This window comes from Myotis nattereri, assembly GCF_964212035.1.
Source record: "Myotis nattereri genome assembly, chromosome: 5".
NCBI classification, from domain to species: Eukaryota; Metazoa; Chordata; class Mammalia; order Chiroptera; family Vespertilionidae; genus Myotis; species Myotis nattereri.
The window spans coordinates 23308710-23334286 of record NC_138080.1 but is presented as its reverse complement, the minus strand read 5'-3'; the positions used below and the strand labels follow the sequence as shown (position 1 = coordinate 23334286).

General features: G+C 54.4%; 2 protein-coding genes across 3 annotated transcripts in view; one reads left to right on the top strand and one right to left on the bottom strand.

Moving 5' to 3' along the window:
* Window positions 1-15: 15 nt before the first annotated feature.
* Window positions 16-25417, bottom strand: TECR (trans-2,3-enoyl-CoA reductase; the record flags this gene model as incomplete). Of its 2 annotated transcripts, XM_081091371.1 has the most annotated exons (13): window positions 16-283; window positions 373-418; window positions 738-826; window positions 905-962; window positions 1040-1083; window positions 1173-1245; window positions 1400-1505; window positions 1588-1703; window positions 1781-1884; window positions 1976-2020; window positions 2360-2411; window positions 3065-3115; window positions 25260-25417. In XM_081091371.1, 13 exons carry the CDS (start codon window positions 25272-25274, stop codon window positions 156-158), a joined length of 927 nt encoding a protein of 308 aa, XP_080947497.1. In that variant the 3' UTR covers window positions 16-155. The 2 variants fall into 2 exon arrangements, with proteins under 2 accessions (XP_080947497.1, XP_080947496.1); XM_081091370.1 differs by lacking the exon at window positions 25260-25417 and having other exon boundaries at window positions 3065-3256.
* Window positions 5082-25577, top strand: part of DNAJB1 (DnaJ heat shock protein family (Hsp40) member B1) — a 31504-nt gene continuing 11008 nt past the window's right edge. The window contains exons 1-2 of the mRNA XM_081091373.1: window positions 5082-5431; window positions 11942-12086. The gene's annotated coding sequence lies outside the window, so the exon portion shown is untranslated. The remainder of the gene's footprint in view (window positions 5432-11941; window positions 12087-25577) is intronic.

Here is a 25577-nt window from a genome sequence, read left to right as displayed (position 1 = left end):
CACACAGAGTCTGAGTCCGAGTCCAGCTGGGCAGGCAGATTTTATTCCAGGTGCTGGAGAGCAGTGTACCCCATTCCTCCCCGAGGAGGACACGGTGGGGTACGAGAGCCCGGCTCCCGAGAGCCTGACTGTAGGAGCTGGTGGAGGCAGGCGACTCAGAGCAGGAAGGGGACGATGGGCATGCGCAGGGGTGGGTAGTCTCGGAACTCCTTCAGGTAGCTGCGGTGCTTGCCCTTGGCCCAAATGGTCATTTGGATGAAGCCCACCAGAGAGAAGAGGGCCACTGCAGAGCAGAGCAGAGCAGGAGGTTAGGGAGGGTGGGTGCATGGCACCGAGTGGGGCAGGGCCCAGCTGGCGGGGAAGCGGGCTCACCTGGGAGACACTGCGTCATGATGGCAAAGCCTATCCAGGACCCCACCTGTGGGCACAGGGTGGAGATGAGGGCAGGCCAGCTATTGGGGGTGGGGGGCGGGGGCCCACATGCCCCTCAGCCCTCAACAGCCACAAGCCCAGCCTTACACAACTCCCAACCCCCCGGGGCCACAGTCTGCATCTCCAGATGCTCTCAGGTTCAAACTGCAAAAGCAACTGCTGAGCCAGGCAACCTGATTCTTCCCCACTCCCCACCTCGTAAATGTTGGCGAGCCCCAGGGCCGAGACCTCTATTTCCAGGGACTGACCCCTTCACATGGAACCTGAAGCCCCATGAGGGAGAGGGGAGCAGGACAGGCCCTCACCTCATAGGTGTAGTTGGGGCAGGACACCAGTAGGAAGAGCCACGTGAAGGGGTTCTTGGTGGGGTATGGGATCTTCCTGGTCTTGGATCCTGACAGGCAGGATGGGAAGGGTGAGTGAGACCCCCTGGCCCAGCCTGCCCACCCACTGCCCAGAGGAGACCACTCACCAGCTGGCCGCAGATCCCGCAGGGCCATGTGGATGGAGAAGTTGCCCAGCTGGCAGATCTGTCAGAGGAGCAGGGTCAGCCCAGAGCCCCCCAGACTCCCTCCACCCCATCACACACACCAGCCTGCCTGCTTACCACAAAGATGGCCAGTGCCAGTTTAACCTGCTGAGCTCCGTAGGCTGCAAAGAAAGCCAGAGGGGAGGCCGATGAGAGGAGCCTGGTGGGGGGTGGGGGCTCACAGGAGGAGCAGGGTCCCAAAGCCACTTACTGGGGGGCGTGTAGAGAGGGTGGTTGATGTAATAGGCCATCCACGCAGCGAAGCCCCAGTAGTAGGTGCAATTCTGAAAGGGAGCAGGGCCAGGATGGGGCCTGGCCCAGTGGAGGGCGGGGTCCGGGGGTGGGGAGTCCACCCTAAAGGGTGTGGGCAGAGAGAGCTGGGTCCTGCGAGGGCGGGGCTAGGGTGGGTGGGCCTGGGACACCAGGCCGGGGCCTTACCTTGAAGATGTTGCGCAAGGGCATGGTGCCATGGGAGAAGCGGTGTACGAAGAGCGTCTCCAGTAGGCGCTTGACATAGTGGAATGAGTGGCAGATGCAGGCGAGGCTGGGAGGAGAGCTGGCTCAGAGGGGCCAATCCACGAGCCTTTCCCCACCCCCCATCACCCCCTCCACCCTGACCCACTCACTGCACCACCGTGTGCCGGCTGGACGTGAAGTCATATTTGTGGCCATAGATGAAGGGCACCCGGAAATAGAAGAGCAGGTAGATAAAAAGGGGTCCCGCGTACTCCGTCAGGAAGACCTGGGAAGACGGGCAGGTGAGTCACCCCAATGTGGCTGATGGGAGAGGAGGCTGTAGGTAGTAGGGTCAGGACTCACCGTCACCCAGCTGATCTGCGCCCCCAGGTCCCGGAAGTACAGTGTGGCTGTGGTGCCCACAGGCAGCTTTTGCAGAACGTCCTCATCCTTCAGGGACTTGCCCTCTGCAGAGAGGCAGGCCACAGCTCAGGAACTACCCAGGCCTCCCACTGCCACCGGGGTGCCCAGGGGTGGTCAAGCAACAGCTGTACTCACTGGGGTCCAGGCGGAGGGACTGACGGGCAGGGTACCACTGTGGATCTGCGGGGAGAGCAGGGCGTCACAGCACACAGCCTGGTGCGGCCCAAGGACCCCACAGCTCCTCCAGCTGAGAGCAAGGCCCCAGTGGCCTGTGTGGCTCCAGGACACAGCCCGGAAGAGCACTGGCAGAAGCTGGATGTTGTCCTTCCGAAAACCAAGCAAGGGCATTCCTACCAGTGGCCACACGGGGGCGCTGCAACGGGCAAGCCCAGAAAGTCCTGGGCTCCACTATGGGCATCTCTGCAGACCCTGGGGGGAGAGGCTGCCAGGAGGGGTCCCACCCAGAGGCCCCTGCCCAGAGGGGCTGCAGGAGGCAGTGTGGCTGGGCCCTGGACTTACGGCTCTTAGTGAAAAGGTTCTTGATCTCTGCGATGGTGGCATGGGGCTCCACCTGAGGGAAGCACGGGCCGGAGGGAAGTCAGCCCTGGGGGGAGCCAGGACCCCTGATCCAGGATCCCTCCTGCTGAGGTGGGGGCGGATGGGGGCCTGGGTAGCTGCTATGGGAGTGGGGAAGGTTGGGGTCCAAGCCCCAGACCCACATGGCCGAGAGGAGCAGCAAGGGCCTGTCAGAGTGGGGACAACAGTGGGCCTGAGGGCCCAGATTTACCAGGCAGCCAGGATGCCCCCCAGCCAAGCTGGGAGACATTTGAGCAGAAGCTGGGCCTCTCCTCTCCACCCCTACCCACATCTCCCCCAGAGTAAAGACCCACAGTCCAGGCCAGACCGCCCCTAGGAAGGGACAAGCCCCTTGCCCTGGCCTGGTCACAATTCTACCCCCTCCCAGCCCAAAGCCCTGCAGGCTCCACTGAGGCTGCTTCACCTCCTCCTGCACGGTGAGGCCAAGTCCCGGCCACACCCAGCGGCCAGGGCTGCCCGCTCTACCCCGAGCTGGCAGGGACAGGCCCAGGCCTGAGGATAGGACCCCTCGTGCACCTCCCAAGCAGTTTGGAGGAGCACTCCCATCTCCCTTGTGGTCAGGAGCCCCATAAGGAAGAGGCATGGGCCCAGCACCCTGACCCAGTGCAGCCGGCACCACGGTCCTACCTTGTCCAGGAAACACAGCTTCTCCCGAGTCTTTGCATCCAGAATCTCCACCTCAAAGAAGAGAACGCCCTTTTTAGGTTTCTTGGCCACTTTGGGGGGTGCAGGCCGGGGCAGGCCATTGAGGCCTACGCTAGGGCTGGGGCCCTGGCCCTGGCTGGCCTCCCGGGCCACCAAGCTCACACTCAGGTCCATGCCACCCTGCTCTGCCCACGAGGCCAGTGGCCCAAGCTGCCGGCTGTCAGGCCCCACCACCGACCTCCCCACGCACAGCGCTCTGGGGCAGGCCATGCGATCAAATTCTGCCGCGGCGCTGGAAAGGAGCCCACGCCTGCCCTGGCACTGCCACCTTCTGTGCAGCTGTAACCCGAGTGGCCCTACAGCCATGCCCAGCTAAATATAAAACTTCCCAGACTGAGCCCCCGAAGAGCCATGGCACAGATCGGGGACAGCCCCCCAGGGGCTGGGTCACCCTGAAAGTGAGGTTTTCAAGTGGATATAGCCCCCAAAGAACACTGGTGGGTAGGGAGGTCTCCAGAGGAAGGCATGGAGGTGTCTCCTGGCCCCCATACCCAGAGAGGAGGAGGGTGAGAGGCCAGCCCACAACCCCGGCACCCGGCTCAGGCCGGCAGAGTTCACTGGGCTTGGAGAAATCCCAGCTATTTGAGAATCCGAGAGCTAGATCATCCATTTCCCCTTCTGAGCTGTGAGAGACACTCGGATTATTTCCCTTGTGCATTTGTGTTCCCAGGGAGGTGACAGATTCCAGAGTTATTGGTGCAGAGAGCCTCTGTGGGGAAAGGGTAAAGAAACCGGGAAGTTTCCAGAAAGCACCCCAGCCTGGGCTGAGGAGGCCTTGGCCCCACCTCCCTGACCTCCCTCTCCACACATTTTCACTAGATCCACCCAGACCCTGTTCAAGGTCACCTTCAGGGCAGTCTTCCCATCATGTAAGCCCAACATAGCTGCCTTGCCCAGGTCCTGAGATCCCCAAAGCCCAGAGACACAGTCCACTTCACATACGGTCTCCCTGAACCCCAGACAGTGCAGAGCAGAGGGGTGCTGCTGGGAGGGAAGAAGCTCCAGGAGGGAGGGGAGATCTGACCCAGCACCCCACACGGGTCAAAGCAGACACCACGGACATGGAAGAGCAGCACTGGCCCGGTGGGCAGGCCAGTCCTGAAAGGCCTGCGTGCACAGAGCTCAAACCCAGCAGGGGCAGGTAGGGCTGGGTCTGTCCCCACGCCGGCCACTGGGCAACACGTGCTGAGGACCCTTCCCACCCCTGGTGGCCCTCAGTCAGTGGCAGCGTGGGGAAGAGGCGCAGGGCTCGAAACCCCATGCAGGGCCCACGCAAGGCTTTCTGAGGGCATGCCACCCACCCAAGGCCCTTGAAAGAAGGGGTTCCCTCACACACACCCAACGACAGTGAGAGAAGCAGGGGATGTGGTGGGCAGCACATGGGACCATCTGGCCCTGCCACAGAATCACTTCTTCTGGGCCTCGGCCTGGGGAGCACATAGCAGGGCTGGGAGGGTCCCCTGAGACAACGCACGAGACGTGCAGCGTGGTGCCTGACAGACGCGCAGTGTCCCAAAGCCTGTGGAGCTGCCACGAAGGGAAGGACGTGGCCTGGGGTGAGATCCCAGCTCCCTGCTGGCCAGCTGGTGGCTGCAGCACCCACCCCATGGACCTGCGGTAGGAGAGGGCCCAGCACCCAAGAAGTCTTGGCCAACCTGCCTACTGTTAACACTCTAGAGAGAGCTCGGCCAGGCCCTGTGGCCTTGGGCACAGGTGATTGAACCCTCTGAGCCACAGGGGTAACAAGGCCAGACAGAGGGGCCAAAAACAGAAAGCTGGTCTCATCACCTGGAGTACCAGTCCCACCAAGGGGCCTCATGGGAGACGGACGGGGCACACACAAATGTACGGGAAGGGCTAGAACAGCAGGGCCCTGGGCAGGCCCTGTGCCTGCCCCGTGGCTGCAGGTATATTAATAGTTGCTGGGTCCCAGGCGGGCAGTGCCCACATGCCTTCAGAGCCGGTGTGGTCCACAGGAAGGCAACACCGTGCCTCCGGGGAAAGAGGCCTCGAGTTCCTGCTGAACCACTCAACAGCTTAAAATACAACCAGCCCGCTCCCTGCCTGCCAGCTGCTGGGGAAGGGCTAAAATTCTACCCTCCCCCAACTGGGCATGAGACCAGGGCCCAGGAGGAGAGGACAGCCGTCGGGGGCCCAACTGGCTGCTGGGAGAGGAAGCTGGGCAGCAGGAGAGGGCGGCCAGGAGAGGGGCGAGACTCCCAGCAGCCGCCACACTGCGCCCAGGCCAGCCCAAGACCAAAGGACAGGAGAGACTGAGCCCTCACAGAGGTAAGCTCAGCCCAAGGGGCAGCACGAGGGGCCCGACCCACCAGGGTGGGGGCTGCTCCAGCTCGGGCCACCCGACAGGATCAGTCCTCATTTCCCATTTCCTGGCCCCAAATCCTGGGGCCCAGAGGCCTTTACCCCAAGAGAGGTCTGAAAGGCCCTGGGGGGGGGGGGGGGGGACACCGAGGACCTCTCTGTACTGTTTTTGCATCTCCTTGTGTCTCTATAATTATTTCAAAATAAAAAGTTATGCTAGTTGGGGAAAAAGTTTTGCCAAGTGAAAGAAGCCAGACACAAAGGGGTCACTTTGTATATGAAATGTCCCGAACTGTTAAATCCCAAAGGCAAAAAGCAGAATGGTAGCTGCCAGGGGCTGGGGGAGTGAGGAAGGGGAGCATCAGCTAATGGGGACCTGGTCTCCTTTCGAGGTGATGGCAAGTTGTGGAACTAGAAGAGGTCGGTGGTTGTACAACACTGTGAATGTACTAAGTGCCGCTAAACTTTTCACTTTTAAATGGGTGTTGTGTTATGTGACTTTCACCTCAATTAAGTTTTTAGGTGGGAAGGCTAACAAACAAGTCCCAATTACCCATCAAAACAAAGGTCTCTGGGCAGGGAGCAGCAGAGGTTCCTCACCCCCTCCCCCACCCACACTGACGGCCTAAAGGTGGGGGCCCTGTCATGTGCTTCCCAGTCTTCAGTCCCTGAGCTCACCCCCCCAACTGCAACCCTCCCCACCTCAGCGCCACCCCTACCCCCTGCTCTGTGCCCAAGCATGCCTCCCATGCCCTATGCTTCAGAAACACAAGTACCACATGCCTGCCCGGCCCTGAGGCCAGAGTGGGATAGGGGCCCAGGGTAGGACCCAGGACTGAGGTCAGAGGGCACAGGCAACTGCTGAGCACAGAAAAGACAGCAGGCCCAGGCCCCATCCTGGGGAGAAGGCGAAGGAGTGGAGGGCCCTACTGAGGAACACAGGGGCAGCCCTTCCTGCCCCACAGAGGGAAGGGGCTGGGAAAGGGCAACATGTTCTACTCTATGGATGGATGAAGTGAGGCCTGTGAGGAGGTCACTGGCTCAAGGCCCATCAATGGCTGCAGGCAGGGAGTGTGGCCCCATGGCCTACAATGGACAGAGGACAAGGGCAGGGCAGGCACCCTGGCCTGGGGTGCATACGATGACATTCCACTAGCCTGGGAGGAATTCTCACCCAGAGGCCTGAGATTCTGGGGCCCAGCCAACAGCAACTCGTGGCAGCACAAGGTGGCAGAGGGGCGTGGGGGGGTGGCGAGGACAAGGGGCAAGACCACAGCCCACCTCGCAGGAGGGGACGAGCAGAAGCCACCCTGTGGTCTTCCCCAACCCAGAGAGGAGCACCCAGAGCCACTGTGGAGCAGCAGGGCCCCTGGCCTTCACTGTCTTCGTGGAAATAAAAATGTTACTGATCAAGGTAGCAGTAGTAGAAAGAGGGGAGCGGTTTCTGAGCACCTGCTCCAAGCTAGCGCCAGTGCCCAGAGCTGCCAGGGAGGCAAGGATCCAGGGGTCGGCCCTGTCTGGCGATGACAGAACAAGAGCATAGTTATGCAACCGTAAGAGAGACTCGGGACTTTGCACATGCTGTTCCAGCTGCTTAGAACACTCTCCCCCAGACCCCACAGGGCTCCTCCCCTATCTCCTCAGACCTTCAGACGACTTTGCAGTGAGGAGGCCCTTCCTGGCCATCAGCTTAAAATATCAACCCCCAGACATTTACCATCTACCTCCCACTGGGTTGTCAGTTGTTTCCCAGCACCCGGAACATAGCCCAGCATGGAGCTGTGCTCTGCAAACACCCGTGTAAGGCTCCTAAGCAACGACTCACCTACTTCCTGGCTGGGAGGCCCTGAAATTACCTGTTTCCTCATCTACAAAGTAGGCTGCCCCCACCTGCCATCTCACAGGATTACTGCAAGATTTAGAGAGATCAAAACCACCAAAAAAAGTACATAAATACAGCCAGCCTAGAATTAAGTTTTATAAAGGATAAATATAACGCAGACCAATACTAGTGAAATAGCACTGCCAGCTGCCCCGGGAGCCAGGCCTCTTGTCCCCAAATCCTGACCACGGACATCAAAGGGCCCATCTACAGGACATCAGCGTCAGGGGGTTGGTGCGATGATGCTTCATCCAGCTGCTGACAGTGAGCACAACCCTAACAATAGTAAGACTCGGGTGGGCACGAGAGGTGGGGCCTCGTGCAGTCCCTACTAGGGTCTTACTACAGTTCAACAGCGCTGGAGGCTGCCACATCTCTGCTGCCCCCTTGTGGCAGCAGCTCCATCCCACAGTCCCACATCCTGGAAGGGTGCTCGCAGCCGCTTTGCTCCACAGTCCCCTGGTCCCAACTCCGCGTCCCAATTCCAGTATAGGATGGGACCAGGAAGGGACCAAGAGAGCGAGCCCTAACCCCAGCTCTGCCACCTACCAGCAAAGAGGCTTCTTCACTCATTCCTGCACCCCTTCTGCCCCTGACTGGGAGCTGCAGTGAACAAAACCAAGCCCCTGCCTCTAGGGGACCTGCATTACAGTCTGTGTGCTGGGGGGCGGCAAGCAGGGGGTAGGGGCAGGCAATAGTGGCACCCAGGGCTGCGAAGTAAAACAGAATGGGAAGGCTGGGGCATCAGGAGTGGGAGGGTGGCCATTTTAGGCAGTGATCAGAGAAGGCCCCCCTCAGGGTGGGCGTCTGAGCCAAGGCCAGGAGGAAATGAGGGAACACATGCACACATCTCGGGGGGAAGTATTCCAAGCAGAGGGAACGGCAAGTGCAATGGTGCCAGGCGTGTTTGTGGAGCAGGAAGAAGGCTACGCGGCCGGAGCAGAGGGAGTGAGGGGAGAGTGGGAGGACATGAAGACGGGGAGTAAAAGGGGCAGCTCCTACAGAGCCTTGTGAACCCCAGAGAGGATTCTCGCTTTTACTGAGTGAGGCAGGAGCCTGGAGGGTTCATGAGTAGAAGAGGAGCATAACCTGACTCAGGTGTTCACAGGTGCCACCTGGGAATTGGGAGACCAGGATGGAGGTGAGGATGGGGGTGTGAAGTGGGAAATCTGGACAGATATGAAGGTGGAGGAAACAGGATCTGCTGATCATTTGTTGGCATGTGGAGATGAGAGGAGAGAGAAATCTGAGGTTTCTATCTGAGCCCCATGAGCAGGAAGAGCAAGTAGGAGGCCGGTGGGAGGAGCCCAAGAGGGAAGAGCTGTTTGTGATGCTGCTCCGCTCTGCATGAGCCACCAGGCAAGCACAACACACAGGGCCCAGCACCAGTGCCCAGGTCACCGGAGCCAGGAGCCTGTGCTTCACCATCTTTACAAACACAGCCAGCCTGGTGCTTCCCAGGCTCCTCCCACCAGTAAACCAGACTCCATGGCCTCAAGGGCCTTGGACGAGGGACTGGAAGAGGCCAAAGAGTCAGCATGAATTTAACACCTCCCACCTTTATACCAGGAACTGCTGTGTGTCCTACGAAGGGAATGCCCAGTGGCTATGGATGAGGACAATTGGTCCAGAATGGCAAGTTTCCCAGCCCCCTCTCCTCATCCTCCCTCGTCCCTACGGTGGCCAAGGGAGCAGGAGCCATGAGGAAGCCAAGTTCCAAAGGGTGCAGAGTGCACCCAAGTCATGCAAATGCCTGAGCCCAGACCAGCAACCACACACAGGTTCTGGGGCTGCACCTCCAGCCAGGACATGCTCTACACACACAGGTGGCACAGGGCAGCACACCCTGCCTCCAGCAGGCTCTCTGGGATGCCACAGGGGATTGTCTGCCAGGAAAAGGCCCTTAAACTGGGCTGTGGCATGCTGGGCAGCCTAGCAGCACCCAGCCAGTACCTGCAGAGGACTGTGTGCTCTGGTGGGCAACATCTTCTCCCCAAGCTGGGGCACAAGAGGCCTGCTGTGGTGCAAACCCTGCTCAGAGCAACCTAGGACTCCAGGCAAAAATGAAAATGACCCAGCAGGTCCTTCAGCCAGCCGGCCCAGGCACTCAGCTCCCACAGCCACCACAGGGCACAGCAGGATGGCGGCCTGGCCCATCTCGGTTACCTAACCAACTTCACTAATGCGGAGGCTCGAGCGCACTTGCCACACTCAGCAGCTCAGCACTCTAGGTTCGCTTTCCCTTACACTTTCCAAAATATCGAAGTCACACTGCGCCTGCCAGGGCAGCTGAAAAGACCTTGGGCTCAGCTGCCAGGATGCCAGCACAGGCCACACCTGCTCAGCCAGAAATACCTCCTTCCCCAGTGGCCTCGCCTTGTGACCCCATTTCTCAGAGGAGCCCAGGGCAGCCGAAGAGCCCGGGGCAGCAGAGGTGGGGGTGGAATGTCATTATCCCAGACCGGGAAAGGACAGAGAGAGGCTGATCACTCTTCCCAGGCACCCAGCCAGCCAGCTCCCAGACCCTGCGCCCACTGGCCAGATGAGGGGTCACAAAGTCTGGATGCCATGTCCCTAGGCTGTGGGACCCAGGGCCAGGAGAAGCTGGCAGCGTATCTGGTAGCAACTAGCCTCAGAGGATGTTTTTCAGGTGCTCGGGTGCCCCCAGGTTGGTCACTGAGACCACAGAAGGCCCAAGATGAAAGGGGCGCTGGACTAACACAGTGGGGGACTCTGGGTCTCAGGCCTGGATCTGACTGGCTGCTCGCCAGCACCCACAGCCCACACACCTCTCTGGGTGACTACAGGCTGTACCTGTTCCTTTTGGAAATGCCACCACGAGTAACATGTATCAGATGCTGACCTCGTTCCTAGGACTCTGCTAAGACTTTCATCTACATAGCTCACCTAGCCTCACCTGGGCCTGTGACCCCTGCTGGGTGGCTCACAGAACAGGGTTCAAAAACAAGGGGGCTCTTGCCCTAGCCCAGTGGTCGGCAAACTGCGGCTCGGCAAACCGCGGCTCGCGAGCCACATGTGGCTCTTTGGCCCCTTGAGTGTGGCTCTTCCACAAAATACCGACTTCTGCGCATGGGCCATGAAGTTTCAGTCGCACCGTACGTGCACGCCCGCATGTGGTATTTTGTGGAAGAGCCACACTAAAGGGGCCAAAGAGCCGCATGTGGCTCACAAGCCACGGTTTGCCAACCACGGCCCTAGCTGGTTTGGCTCGGTGGATAGAGCATCGGCCTGTGGACTGAAGGGTCCCAGGTTCAATTCCGGTCAACGGCACATGCTCGGGTTGCGGGCTCCATCCCCAGTAGAGAGCGTGCAGGAGGCAGCCGACCAATGATTCTCTCTCATCATTTATGTTTCTACCTCTCTGAAATCAATAAAAATATATTTTAAAAAAGAAAAACAAGGGGGCCCTTGCCCAAGACATGTAGCCAGGAAGTACCAGAGCAAACACCGACCCAGACTGCTAGGCTCACAGCCCCTGTCACTATGATGCAATACAGCCTCCACTCTGAAAAGCAGGACTAAATGCTAACAGAAAAAGACAGGGAAGCCCTGGATCAGATTATCTGGAAGGCACCCTCCTCCCTGCTGCCACTCCAACTTCAGGACACCAGTCTGGAAGGTCTGGACTCTGCAAAAGATGCCACCTACACAGGGAGTGCCCTGCAGGGAGCCCAAGGACTGAGCTTACTCCTCCCTGGCCTCAGCCGCCCTTGGCCCCAGAAGTCAGGCCTTATGGAGGGCAAAAGGCCTGTCAACTCCTGACACCACACAGAGGGGCCCAGGCAGGCTCAGCAGCCGTCTAAACCCTTCCCGCACGTTTTCCTGTCACAGGCTAAGGCCAACAGCAGGCCCAGAAAAGCAGTGCCACAGGCGAGCCAACACTGAGCGAGAGGCAGTGCGGCAAAGGCCAGAGTCTGCCCAAGCTTCCCCGCCTGAGCCTTGGCTTCTCCATCTGGTCAGTGGGAATGTTCGTAAAAGGACCTAACACAGAAGCCCTGCCCAGGGGTCCTAAACCCTGCCTGCTTGTGAGACAACCTGGATAAGGGAATCGGGATCTCTGATGGGGCCCGGAATCCACAGCTTCGGAAGTTCCCAGGTGACAGATTGAGGCGACCCCTCAACCTGGGTTGCCTTCCTCAAACCCCTGCCCTCTGAAGAAGCCCAAAACTCTTACCACAGCAGAGGCAGCCCTTCTAGGCCCTCCCAGACCCTTGCAGTGGGGCCTCAGCCAACCCCTGAGGTCGCTCTCCCGCCCACCCACCCCCTTCACTGCCCCCTCCTATGGGTTTGAGCACACAGCCTCCACCACCACCATTGGCTCCCTTTTAGGTTGGCAGTTACACCATTTCACAGAGGAGGAGGGCGAAGCTCAGAAGCACAAGTCATCGCTCAAGGGCACACAAGCTCCAAGCTCCAAGAGCAGGACCCCATGTGTCTCTGCTCCTCAGGAACTGAATACTCTTCCTCCAGGGCTGTCCCAGGCCCATCCCCCAGAGATGACCCAGGTCTGCACCCCTGTACCCCATAGCCAGTTTGAGGTTGGTGACCACCTGTCTCTCCGTATCTCTGGGCAGGAAGGCACTGTTGGATCAGAAGACTGGAAGAGGCCGGAGATGCTGACCCCTGTGGACACAGGCTGACCAGAGCAGCAGGAGGAGCTCATCCAGGCTGGCCCCCAGCCTGTGCGCCCAGCTCTCCCAGCCCCAGTGCAGCAAGCAGGTTAGTCCACCCCGGGGAGCTCAGCTTGCAGAACAGCCGGTCTGGAGTCCACACTGCCAGCCGTACACAGGCGGCGGCAGCTGGTGCTTCCTGCACACTTACAGTGTGCCAGACACGGAGACACGTCCTCCACGTGAATTACCTCCTTTACTATTAGCCCCCTTTGGCAGATGAGGAGACAATCTTATTCATTTCCTGCATAAATACTGACTGAGCACCTACTACAAGCCAAGCAGGCACTGTTAAGGGCTCTAGGGATTCTGGGGTGGAAGAAGACAGGAAACCTTGCCCATTGCAGAGCTGACATTTTAGTCTGGGAATGGAGACAGTTACACATAACATATCAGAGGATTAGAGGCCCAGTGTACAAAATTTGTACATGAGTAGGGTCCCTAGTGGCTGCCAGCTACAGGCCAGGGCCTTCCTTCATTCTGCACTGCCCCCTGGTGGTCAGCGCACGTCATAGCGAGTGATCGAACTCCCGGTCGGTCAAACTCCCAAGGGGACACTTTGTATATTAGGCTTTTATATATATAGAAGATGACATGTACCATAGGAAAAGGGACAGGAGTGGCAGTAAAGCGGTGTTCAGTTTTACATATAGGTTAAGAAAGGCCTCCCTAAAGGGACATTGAGCCAAGCAGTGAAGGAAAGAGCAGTTCAGAGATCTGCATGGAGGCAGAGGAATGGCCTGTGCAGCATGCTTGGTGCATTCAAGCAACAGAGCAGAGACCCCTGTGGCTGGAGGGAGGGAGCAAGGGTGGGACTGGGAGGAGATGAGTGCAGGGTGCTGACCAGGGGTGCAGGGTCTCATAGGTTGGGTGAGGACTTTGGCTTCTACTCCGAGTGAGGTGGGGGCTATAGAGAGTTCTGGGCAGAGCAGGAACATGACCTGACTTGGGTTCTTAAAGGAGCAGTAAAGAAACACGGTGGCAGTAGGCTATTGGAATAATTCTATCACAAATAAAGGATGGCTTAGACCCGTGGTCGGCAAACCACGGCGCGCGAGCCACATGCGGCTCTTTGGCCCCTTGAGTGTGGCTCTTCCACAAAATACCACGTGCGGGCGCGCGCGTACAGTGCGACTGAAACTTCGTGGCCCATGCGCAGAAGTCGGTATTTTGTGGAAGAGCTGGTATTTTGTGGAAGAGCCACACTCAAGGGGCCAAAGAGCTGCATGTGGCTCGCGAGCCGCAGTTTGCCAAGCTGCAGTTTGCCAACCACTGGCTTAGACCAAGGGGTCAGCAAACCATGGCCCACAGGCCAATTCCGGTCCCCTATCTGCCTCTTTGTGTACAAGCTAAGAATGGTTGGAAAAAATCAAAAGAAACCTACTTCAAGAAATTCAGATGTCAGTATCCACAAAGTTGTATTGGCCATGCTCATTGGTTGACGTATTGTCTAGGGCTGCTTTCGCTACAATAACTAACCCATTAGGTAGGCACCCCTCCCCTGTTTTTCTGAAAGTAAAGACCTGGGACCCAGTTCTAGGACTGGCAATAGGACCTGGTCCCCAGGGACTGGCATCACTCATTTTCTCACCCCCATGTAGGTCCCCAAGAGGCAAGTGGCATGGCAGGTGTTACCAGGTTAGGGTGGGAGATCCGGGCCCCACCTTCCAGTCTGGCCACAGCTCTCCTGGCTGCCCATCTCCTGGGACCCTACCTGGCCTAAAGGAGCTCGAACCTAGGCTATGAAATCTCAGTATGTAAGAGTGAGCCACTGGGCTCGGCCCGAGGGCGGCTGGGTGGTTGTGGCTGCCTCCTGCATAGCAAGCCCGGTCCCTGTGCTCCTCCAGAGCAGCTGGCCCAGACCAGGGAACCCCTCCCTACTAGAAGCCATGGCCGACGCCCACACAGAGCAAGGATATGCTTGCTGCACAGAACCTGCAAAGGGCTCAACAGTGTGCAGAGGGCATGTGGAACCTCTACAAGCCTTTTCTGCTGGCAGAGAAGTTCGTGTTCTTCACCCCCGCAGCAAACACTTGCTGAGCCCATCCATGTGCCAACCCGTGCTAGGTGTGGGCTCCAGGACGAACAGAAAGAACTATTTGTAACAGCAGGGTGCTGGGCAGTGTTCCAGGTGATGGAATACAACAGCGAGCACAGCCAAGAAGGCCATGCCCTCCACGGGATCTACTTACCCTCAAGGGCACACATGCAAAGCATCTACCATGTGACACGAGGTCAGGTTGTACCAGGCGCCAAAAAGAAAACAAAGGGCAGGAGACCAGAGTGCCACAGGAGTGGTCAGTGAAGGCCTTTCTAAGGAAGTGTGATTTGAACCAAACCGCGAGGCTTCCCCGGGGGAGGTGCAAAGGCCCTGTGGCAGCACAGAGCTTTGCAGGGCTCAAGAACATCAAAAGGCTGAAGCAGAGTGGACTTGCGAGCAAACAACAGAGGAGGTTGGAAGGGCGGTCAAGATAAGCACTTTGGAAAGGTGCTGGAGTGCCACAACTCGTCTGGTTTTTAGAAGGATCCCTCTCCCTGCTGGGCAGCCAGTGCGGGGGAGCGGGCAAGGCCCGCAAGCAGGCAGATACAGCAGAGAGTCTCAGAAACAACCCAGGCCAGAGACTCTGTGGCTTATATTGGAGCATAGAGGTGGCAAGTGGTGAAAGAGACACCTTAGTTCCTGAATCCTGAGTTGTCACTGATTCAAAACAAGCCGCCGACTTTTAAGAGAAAAAATAAACTTCCTATGTCAAGATATAAATTATATATCTTGTATATACACACACACATATATACATACACACACATATATACATACACACACATATATACATACACACACATATATACATATACATACACATATATATATATATACATATACATATACATATATATATATATATATAAGGAACTTCTGAAAATGCTGAGAGGAAAAATGTACATTTTGGGATGAAGATAGAGTAGTAACAAGAGCAAGAGGGTACTGGGTTTCTGGAATGTTTCTAATGTTTAGCCACATCTACCAAGGGAAAGGTAAACTGAAAATGCCAGCCCTACCTGTTGCGAGAGGTTCAGGAAGACGCCCACGGCTGTCTTCCCACCTGCAAGCCCCACAGGTGCCTGCTGGCTCTGCTCTGCCCTTCTGGTTGAAAGCGAAATGAAGCAAGAGGGAAGGAATCGAAGAGTCTTGACAGGGACATCCTTCCCCATACTTTCTCCCTGGATGGTACATGTTCCCAGACCCAGCCGGAGACTGGAAATGGTGTCTGTCCAGAGGCCCCAGGTGAGCTGGAATGTGGTGGGCACTGCAGTTCCTGAGCTGGCCTAGGAGTCTGGCAGGAAGTATTTTTGGGGACTGATCATGGCTTTAGCACCTCCCACAGGATCCCCATCTTATCCTTACAGGACAACTCAAGAGTTCAGGTAACTTTGGGTCAAAAGGGGCAAAAAGAGAATGGTCAAGCTCCAAAATAGCTCAAGATGAGCAGAGACCAGCTTCACGACAGCAGGGGGCAAACGCTAACACAGGGAAGCCACATGCACTCCAAGCCATAAACTCCAGGCCTTGAAACAGACAAGCAGCCTGCAAGCAGGCAAGGGTCCTTCCCCTGGAGTTGCAGTGCCTTCGGAGGGGGGGGGACATGGCTGACTGCCTGGGCCTACCCTGCACCTTGCTCTACAGGACAGTGTCTCTAGCAGACGTACCAAATCACTCGCTCCACATGTCTCCCGAGCCCCGCCAGGAGCCGCGGTTAAAGAGGAAAGCGAGGGACTCACACTGACATGCTCCCTGGAGGTGCTACGTCTGTGTGGAGAACTAAAACAGGAGAGGTGATAGGGTGAGAGGTGATAGGGTGGCCTGGCTGGGTCAGGGGGAGCCTCTCAGAGGGGTGACATTCGAGCTGAAACCTGAATGACAGGATTTCCAGACAAGATGAGAATAGCAGCCTCTCCCCAAAACGTCCCAGCACTGGAGTTACCCATCTGAACTCCAGCCCTGTCCTCTGCAGATCCTCACCCCCAGCCCGGAGATTTTGTCCGACTTGATTCTCTAGAGCAAATAGTATCCAGTAATATACTGTTTCAGACTACAGATCGCCCAAGAACTCTGATATTACCCTCACCCACCCTCAAGAGCTACGCTTTCCCAACCCCAGCTCTTGACAAGCCTGATGCAGCAACCCCCTGCCGAGATAGACTCCTAAGGTGCCTGGGAGACAGCTTCTCCCCATAAGACTGGAGGCTCCCTTTGTGACACCCTCAAATTTCAACCTGCTTCCTAATGCTCCGTGAAGTCTCAGTGCCAATGTTAAACCACCCTCTCCCAGACTTGGCCAGCCCACACCCACCCGGCTGACAGGCACTGTTCCCATGGGCCCACCACACAACTGGCATGGCCCTGGCCAACGCTCCCTTTAAACAGGAAGAAAATAAGAATTCTGAAGGGCCCAGGGTACGACACATACCCTGCAGTCCCCTGGGCTGACTGAATGGCCTGGGGACTCTGCTTACATAAGAGCCTGGTTCAAGCAGGGACGGGGCAGGGCTGTGCCAGCCTGCCAGTCACTCACTGCAAGCTAATGAGAGGCCCTTTATCCCTCCAAGGGCTGGGGGAGGCTTGGCCCATCTCTAACTAACCATTTGTCAATAAGGAACTACCCTGAGCATTTATGTAACAAACACCATAACAAGAGAGCCCCCACGGACTTAAACCACCCCCTGGAAATTAACCTTTTAGATAAAATCAACAGGGAAAAGGGACGTCCATCACCCTCGGGTTAAAGTGCACAGGCATCCGGGTGGCTACGAAGCCCTGGCTGGCCGGCCTCATTTCTTGATGTGGGACACCCAAGGAAGTCTGGCCTCCCAGCCTCAGCACATGCTGGTCCCCTCCCCCTCCTTCAGGCCTCACTTAGGCTCACGACCTTGAGGGCAGAGGCTGAGATTCATTCACTCCAGTATTCCTGGTATGTGAGGGGTAAAGAGAAAAAAAAACATGTTGAAACTAGCGGACTAATGAAGTGATAGATTGGAAACAGGTAAATGAAGCCCCACAGTACACCCAGAGCGGCAGATCCTGCCAGCCACCTGTGTGGGGAGGGGTGGGCCCAGGTGCAGTGTTGGCAGCTCACATTGAAGGGGTGGGATGACGGGGAATAGTCCTGCTGAGATTAGGTAAACCCGGAGCAAGTGGCCAGAAGCCATAAGAAGCTGCCTTCCCAACGTCAGGACCCCTAACGAGGCCCCTCAGCCCACCGTGTGAGAAACCAGACTCATCCAGGCCCCTGCAGCGGACCCCACTCTCACCCTTCTGCTCCCTGTGAGCCTGACTCCAAGAAGAAGACGCATTCATTCATCCACTCATTCATTCAACAAAGAAGCACTGACCGAATGCTGAGGAGATTGTAGGAACAAGACAGACGCCCTGCCCTCACAGAGCTCAGTCTGACCAGGATAGAAAGACCATCAAGTAACCAAATGAGAACACCAGAGCCGAAACAGCCCATGAAAGGATTACGCGGGGTGGGGGGGGGGGGTGGGGGGGGGGCTGGGGAGTAGGGTTGAGGGTTGTACTCCAGATAGGATGGTCCAGGAAGGCCTCTCAGCATGACACTGAAGCTGAGCTCTCAAAAACAAGGGACCGGGCAAGCGAAGAATAGAGGGAAGCGCATTCCTGACTGAGGGATCAGCCTGTGCTCCTGGAGCAGGGACATGGCTGTGGGTGTTTGAAGAGTGAAAGCGTGCAGTGTTGAGTGAGGAAAGCAGGGGACAGAGAATGACTAGAAGCCTCAAAAGGTGGGAGCCAGAGTGCTAAGACCCTCCCATTGCCATGCTTCTGCGAGCACTTTGCCTTCACTGAGGGTCGTCCCACAAAGCAGGAAAGAGCGGATCATCCCAAAATGTAACTATGACATTATATCAAAGCTGATCCCTGGCATCTGGCTGCTTCTTCCACCTCCTGGGGATGTTATTCGCACGAAGTCATCTCCAGGAGCCCCACTGGCTGCTCACCGACAGTTTTCAGGTGTTCAAGAGACCACATGCAGAAAGCACTCAGGTGCCTGACGAATGCAGATCTGTCTTTATCTGCCAGCGATTGGTTCCGATCCACCTAATGCTTTGGACAGTGACTGGAGGCCAGGAATGCGCTGGGCACTTCCCACTCCGCAGTGGCCCTCTGAGTCAGGTGTCCGCATCCTGACTTCACGGGTGAGAAAACTTAAACACTGATAGGGTAAATATCCGAAGGCAAGATCCACCCAGTGGCCTCCACAGGCCACCCCCTGCATCCCTTCCTCAGGGTATGAGCACCTGGGCCCACACACAGCAGAGCCCATGTGGGTCTGGGAGAACTGGGCTCTGCCACTCACTGTGTGACCATGGGCACGTCACTTTGCTTTTCTGTGCCTCTGTCAAACAGTATCTCTTTCACAAATTAATTATAAGGGTTAAACAAGTTACTAGATAAAAAGCACTTAAAGTGAGCACTACACTGGCAGTAGCTTGATGGTGGTGATTATGATGCTCTGGCTGTTTCCTGTATTCAAACCTTCTCAGCTGTCACTGTCAATGTCTGCAAGAGGGTATTAAGACCTAGCCTGAACTTGACCCACCAGCTGGAGTTCTCTGGCCTTTCTCACCCAGCCAAGCCTGTCGGTGAAAGTGCAGAGATTCCCAACTAAACAACCATGTCACAACAGGTGCAGGTCCCTTCCAAGCACAGTTATCAACCCTCCAACTCCCCTCTCCTCAGGAACCAATTATTCCAGGGGCTCTGCTAAGCACAGGATCACTCCCAGTCCCAGCCAGTGGGGCTCAGTTGCCCCACCTGGAGCCCACCCTCACCCACCTCCTACCTGCCTCCTCCACCTAGACCAGCGGTTCTCAACCTGTGGGTCGCGACCCCTTTGGGGGTCAAACGACCCTTTCACAGGGGTTGCCTAAGACGATCGGAAAACACATACATAATTACATATTGTTTTTGTGATTAATCATTATGCTTTAATTATGTTCAATTTGTAACAATGAAAATACATCCTGCATATCAGATATTTACATTACGATTCATAACAGTAGCAAAATTACAGTTATGAAGTAGCAACGAAAATAATTTTATGGTTGGGGGATCACCACAACACGAGGAACTGTATTAAAGGGTCGTGGCATTAGGAAGGCTGAGAACCACTGGCCTAGACCCTCCCCTTCTCCACCTCAGCCCACCCCACCCTGCCTCCTCCAACTCAGCACCAAGGCCTCTGAAGGCAGGTAGATCAACAGAACTTGCGAAATGTTAGCTGCCGTCCTGTGCTTTGCCTGGCCCTGAGCTGAGTGCCTTCCAGGCATCTGCTCATCTAATGTTCACCAGAGCAACAGCCCCTTGAAGCCATAACCCAGTGAGGTTTGGGACCATTATGCCCAGCAGGGTAATGGTCAGTGTGCAACAAGGAGCTCTGAAGGGGGAGGGGCCAGCAGGGCACACCCTTGACCCCCACTGTATGAGTGAGAAAACTGGCTTGTGAGGTTGCAGAACCTGTCCATGGGCTTCAGCTTTTTATGGGGCAGTTAAGGATCTGAATCCAACTCAGATCCAAAGCCTGCAGGCTTTGCTGTCTTCCGAGGAAGGACTGCCAAACCCAATGAGGGACTGGCCCTGTGGCCCTGGCAGAGGCCCTCCTCTCTGGGCCTCAGATCCCTTGCCTGCAGAGTACAGACGACAAACCCGAGAATTCTAGAGCTCATCCAGGCTCGGGGTTCTCAGATTCGGGCTCGCAGGAAGGGAGTGGCTGAAATGCAGAGCTACCAAGGGACAGAAGAGGGGACCCACCAGGACAATCTGAAACAGTGAATCACTACCTGCTCAGAGCAAGAAATCTGCAGGGTGTCAAAAGCCTAAAACCAGCTCACAGGCTCCTAGCCTGAGGCACGCCATCACAAGAAAGGCCTTTAAATCTCACCAAGCTTCCATGGCTGCAGAACTCTACAGTCCACCGATTTTAAGGCAGAGGTAGACCCTCTGCCAGCAGTCCACACTGGCCCACGGCACCTCTCCCACCCTCCAGCCATGGATGTGTCCTCAGAAACATACACAGCCATCCGCGGCCTGGAGCAGCATCAGTAGAGCATCAACCGCAGGGACAGTAACAGGGGACAGGCACACTGTTTCCTAGGTCTACGACCTTGAGCAACTTAATTACTTCTCTGAGCCTGTAAAGTAGAAATAATACTCTTGCCCACCTGATCAGACGCTCATAGGACTTAATAAACAATGGCAGCTGTCAGCAGCACCAGCATCACACTATTCTATCAATGAGGAATCAGACAGACCTAGGTCTGGATCCTGTCTCCATCATGATGTGACTGACTGTGGGCAAGTTCCTAGTCTACAAAATGGGGGACAAAGGGTGCCCACCTCTCAGGGTTTTTGGAAGGACACCGTAAATGCCAAGTGTCCCTGCTTTTATCACTACCTAGCCACAAAAAGATAGCTCAGATGAGGGTGTCACAACTAAGGTCCATCCTGTCTGCAAATGCAACATCAACCCCAAAAGCACTTTCTGAAGACCTGTTCAATGCAATGTAGAAGGGTGTGAGAGCCCAGCCAGTGTAGCTCAGTGGTTCAGTGTCGACGCAGGAACTAAGAGGTCCCCAATTCGGTTCTCGGTCAGGGCCCATGCCCGGGTTGCAGGTTCGATGCCCAGTAAGGGGGTACAGGAGGCAGCTGACCGATGTCTCTCTCATCTATGTTTATATCTCTCTATCCTCTCCCTTGTTCTCTCTAAAATCAATTTTTTAAAAAACATTTAAAAAAAAAAGGTGTCATGCATATAAGCATAACCAATGGACATAAGGCACTGGGGGTAGGGGAGGCCAGGGGATTGTCAAGGGAGGAGGAAAAAAGGAGACATATGTAATACCCTTTGTAATACTTTAAGCAATAAAAAAAAAAAAAAAAAGGTGAGAGTAAAGAGATCAAGCAGTCCCCATCTTAGAACACATCACCTTCCTGCAAACAGGCACCAAATTTAACCTGCAAGGATCAGAGAACCACATGTTAAAACAGGGTTCGATGGCCAAAAACACCCCTACTTATTCCTCACCTTCTATTTCAAAAGGACGCAAGAATTCAGGAGAAAAAATTACAGGAAACACCTAGAATCCCATCTCTGAAGTGAAATTTTCATTTTATTCTAGTTATATTAGATTCTTTTTCTTTTTTTAATAAAACAGACATAGCTAAAGCCTCCCCATAACTTTTCTTCCCCATCTTTTTCTCCCAAAGCAATGGTTCTTCTAACTACTGTGTAATTCCCACACATTTCTCACCTTGTATTACAATTTATCCTTAGATTAGGTATATACCCATAAACAACAGTACATGTAAGTCTCACTTGGTACTTCCTTTTTTTCAACTTACAGAATCTTTTGCAACTTGCTTTATTCCACTCAACAGGATATTTGGAGATTTATTGAATGGCTAGGTAAATCAAACTGATTTCTTTTCATACAATGGAATTGTGCAAAACATTTAAAAAGGATGACCCAGATCTGCATGTAGCACCACCCCTTTTATGTATACCCCTTGCTAGTATGTTTCCAGCAACTTCATAATGTTCTTTAAAACTTTAAAACTTTGCTTCACTCCAAGGAGTAGCCAGAGGCAGGTTCACAGAGGTGAAGTAAGCTGCTCCGGGTCATGCCATTATTTAGAGTGGCAGAGCCAGGACTCAGCCCAGGGCTAGTCAAAGCCCACACACCATTAAACATGACTTGCACTTTCTCCTTAATTTTCACCTTCCTACTCAGTTCTCTGGCTCTAAACTGTCCCATGACTGGTATTCTAGTTACAGACTTTTCACATACTTACACCTGTAGAGGCAGCTGAAGCAAGAATATGCCTGAGGCAAGGCACAATATTGGCCTAGAATTATCTGCAAAATGGGCACCAACAGAGCTACCCTTTGAGGTGAGGTGATGGAAGATCCTGTATGAGGGCAGTGGGGACCCCGAGAGGATGAGGTGGATGAGGCTTCCTCACCTCGGGGTACCCAGCTGCAGGAAATGAGTAGGGACTTGGGCTTGGGAGGCCTAAGGTGCCGATTCTCTTCATTTACAAGATGCAATAAGCTGTTTTTCCAGTTGCTACTGGTATCATTGTTTTGACCTCTAATCAGCAATGGCAAAAACTGCAATTAAAAAAAAAAAAAACCTGTAGCTTGAGATAAGTAGTTCTCTTATCTTAACTTGCTCTGACCCCAAGATAATCCCAAGGTCAGCTCTGAACTTCCAAAAGCCAGCTTCAGCCAAGGCCAGAGGGAGACCAGCTCCACAGGCTTGTCTCAGGCCACTGAAGGGATACTTTTTCATTTCAGATCACAGAGGGAAAATAGGCAGTGACAGCGAACTACAACAAACCTTCCCTTTAGCTGAACTTCTAACTGCCATAACATCAGATGTCAATCCTGGTTAGCTTGCTGTTGACACTGCACGAGTTCTGCTCCTTTCTGTATAAATACTTCAATCACTCATCAACTGCACTTGTATATTGCATTTTACCATCTAGGAGAAACCTCTGGGGCCAAAAAGGCCTTCTGAGGGAGGCCAATCTCTCTGTGGACAGGGGATCACTTGTCCCAAACAGAAATATATTCTTTGATGTGGACAGTAATTGAAACCTTTCTCAATCTTCGCTAAATGTGAGTGAAAGCATCCTTGCTACTTTTATAGATCTGTAAAAACACACACCCCTGGACTCATCTGCTTGCTGTGCAAACCCGGCAGGGAGGTGACTGCTCCTCCCATTCAGAAACTCTGTAGCTATCATCTCAGTGAATACTTGGCAAAGGTTAGCAGAGAATGATAACAGAGAACACAGCAAAATAACTATTCTTTTTCATTTTTTTTATTTTTTTTATTTTGAACAGTGGGTTTGACGTTCCCCCTTCCTTTTGGGAGGGAAAGGTTTGAGTAAGGTAAAACATGTTCTCCAGTCCAACCATGGGTTCCAATCTGTGCCCAGCTTCTCAGAACAAAAGTGCCCACCCCACAGGTTCTCAGAGGCCTACTTGATCTGACTAGTAAAATTAAGAGATTTTACTTTGAGTGGTAAACACACAATGCAATATACAGATGATGTATTATAGGACTGTACACCTGCAACCTATGTAATTTTATTAACCAATGTCACCCCCAATAAATTTAATGGGGGGGGGGAGAATTAAAACTCCACTATAAAAATGCCACACAGACCTTCCATCCTACATCTTTCAAACTGAATGTGGCTTTTTCTCCAGGGTTACACAGAGGATTTAAAAGGGGAAATTCTATTAGGAGAACTTTATTTTATGATCACAAAGTTAAATGGGGCATGAGAGGTTACTGAACTGTACCTCCTTATTCTTAGTACCATGCCAAAAATGACTGAGGACTTATGGGATAAAAGGCAGAGGTAGTGGTATTCAACTTATGAATAAAAACAATGAATCCTTCCTCCCATTTACATGAGGTGCCTAACCTTAGTGCAACTCACAGAGACGGAAGTAGAATGGCAGTTGCTAGAGGCTGGGGGGGGGGGGGGGTGGAATAGGAAGTTAGTATTTTATGGGTACAGAACTTCAGTTTTGCAAGATGAAAAGAATTAAGTTCTGGAAATGGATGCTGATGATGGTTGCATAACAATGTGAACATACTTAATGCCACTGTCCTGTACACTTAAAAAGAATAAAGATGGCCCTGACCGACTTGGCTCAGTGGATGGAGCGTCGGCCTGTGGACTGAAGGGTCCCGGGTTCGATTGCGGCCAAGGGCACATGCCTGGGTTGCGGGCTCAATCCCCAGTTGGGGGGTGTGCAGGAGGCAGCCGATCAGTGATTCTCTCTCATCATTGATGTTTCTCTCTCTCTCTCCTCCCTTCCTCTCTGAAATCAATAAAGAAATATTTTTTTAAAAAAAGATGATAAATTTCATACATATTTTACCAAAAAAAAATTTTAATTAGGGGAGGAGAAATCTCTCAACCTGCTAATTTTTATTTGGGGACCAGCATGACATAGTGGCTAATAACTAGAAACTCTGGAGTTTTTTTTCTTGTTTATTTTTTTAAATATATATTTCTTTATTGATTTCAGAGAGGAAGGGAGGAGAGACAGAAACATAAATGATGAGAGAGAATCATTGTTCGGCTGCCTCCTGCACAGCCCCTACTGGGGATCCAGCCCGCAACCCAGACATGTGCCCTTGGCCTGAATCGAATCTGGGACCCTTCAGTCCGCAGGCTGACGCTCTATCCACTGTTCCAAACCCGCCAGGGCAAGGAACTCTGGAGTTCTGAGTTTCTCTCTGTGTTCTGCATTTACTAGCTGGGAACCTTTGAGCAAGTCACGTGACATCTCTGAGACTGTTTTTCGGTTTACAAAAATGGAAATAATAACAATAACAGTCTCCTACCTCATAGGCTATGAGGATAAGAGAAGAAGGAAACTGAATTTTATTAGCACAAGAGTGAGCACTTGCTAAAATGAGTCACTAAAAAGTCAGCAATAATTAAGTGATAAAATTACTAATATTATCAGAGAGATCTCTACGAGCCCGATTTTTACGGGGAAAAAAGAAGCCCAGCTTAGGAGTCAGAAGACGGGCTTCAAGAGTGGCTGTGGGCGTGAGACTTCTGTGACACACAAGGGGTGACAAAGATGATCTCTTAGATTACCAGGAAGCCAGATCAGCTTTGTTGCTTGGCGGGAACCAGCCCTGGCAGCACCTTCCTCACCTCCTAAGCTTCTCGGAAACGTGCCAGGCGAGGGAAGGGGTCCAAAGGTCGTGCCAGAGAGGGCTGATAGCAAAGCCCCTTCCTAAGCCCGAGGTGGCGACATGGTGCCAGGTTGTGCAAGACACCTACGCATTGGGAGCAAGGGTCCCGCACCCTCGTTCCTCCCCTGCTAAAGCCTGCAACTCTGCCCGCTGGGAGAGCTGCAGGAAACTGCAAACTCCTCAGGTGCAGCAGAGACCCCCAAGAAAAGGCATCCCCAAAACAGCCTGGGTTGCAGAATTATAAATACCTCCTCTGCACATGCGCACTGAAATTTGCGAGCGTCCCGGGGCACAACCGCGCCCACTGCGCCTGCGCCGTCCAGCAGTCCTTCGGGCACAGGACAGGAAAGGGGGGTCTCGTGGACCCGCGAAAAAAGAGTGGGTTTGCGGTGGCCGTATCCTCATTTCTTACCTCGTAATGCTTCATGATTTCTTCACACGGCGGCTACTGCTCCTGCTGCTACTGCTGCTGCTGCTGCCTCCCAGCACGCAACGCAGCACAGGTCCCTCACGCGCTCACGACTGCTGCGCGAGACTAACCACGGCTCCGCGTCCGCCCCGCCCCTCCCTGCAGCCCGTGCCCTCCCAGCCAATCAGCGTGTAGGGAGCCCACCTTCGTCCCTTCCCCACGGGGCTGGTTTGAGCGTAGACTAGCCGCTCTCACCATAATGCTAGCCAATCACCTTGCGGAATCCATCGAGGGGGCGGAACGCGGGCACGAAGTGGGCGA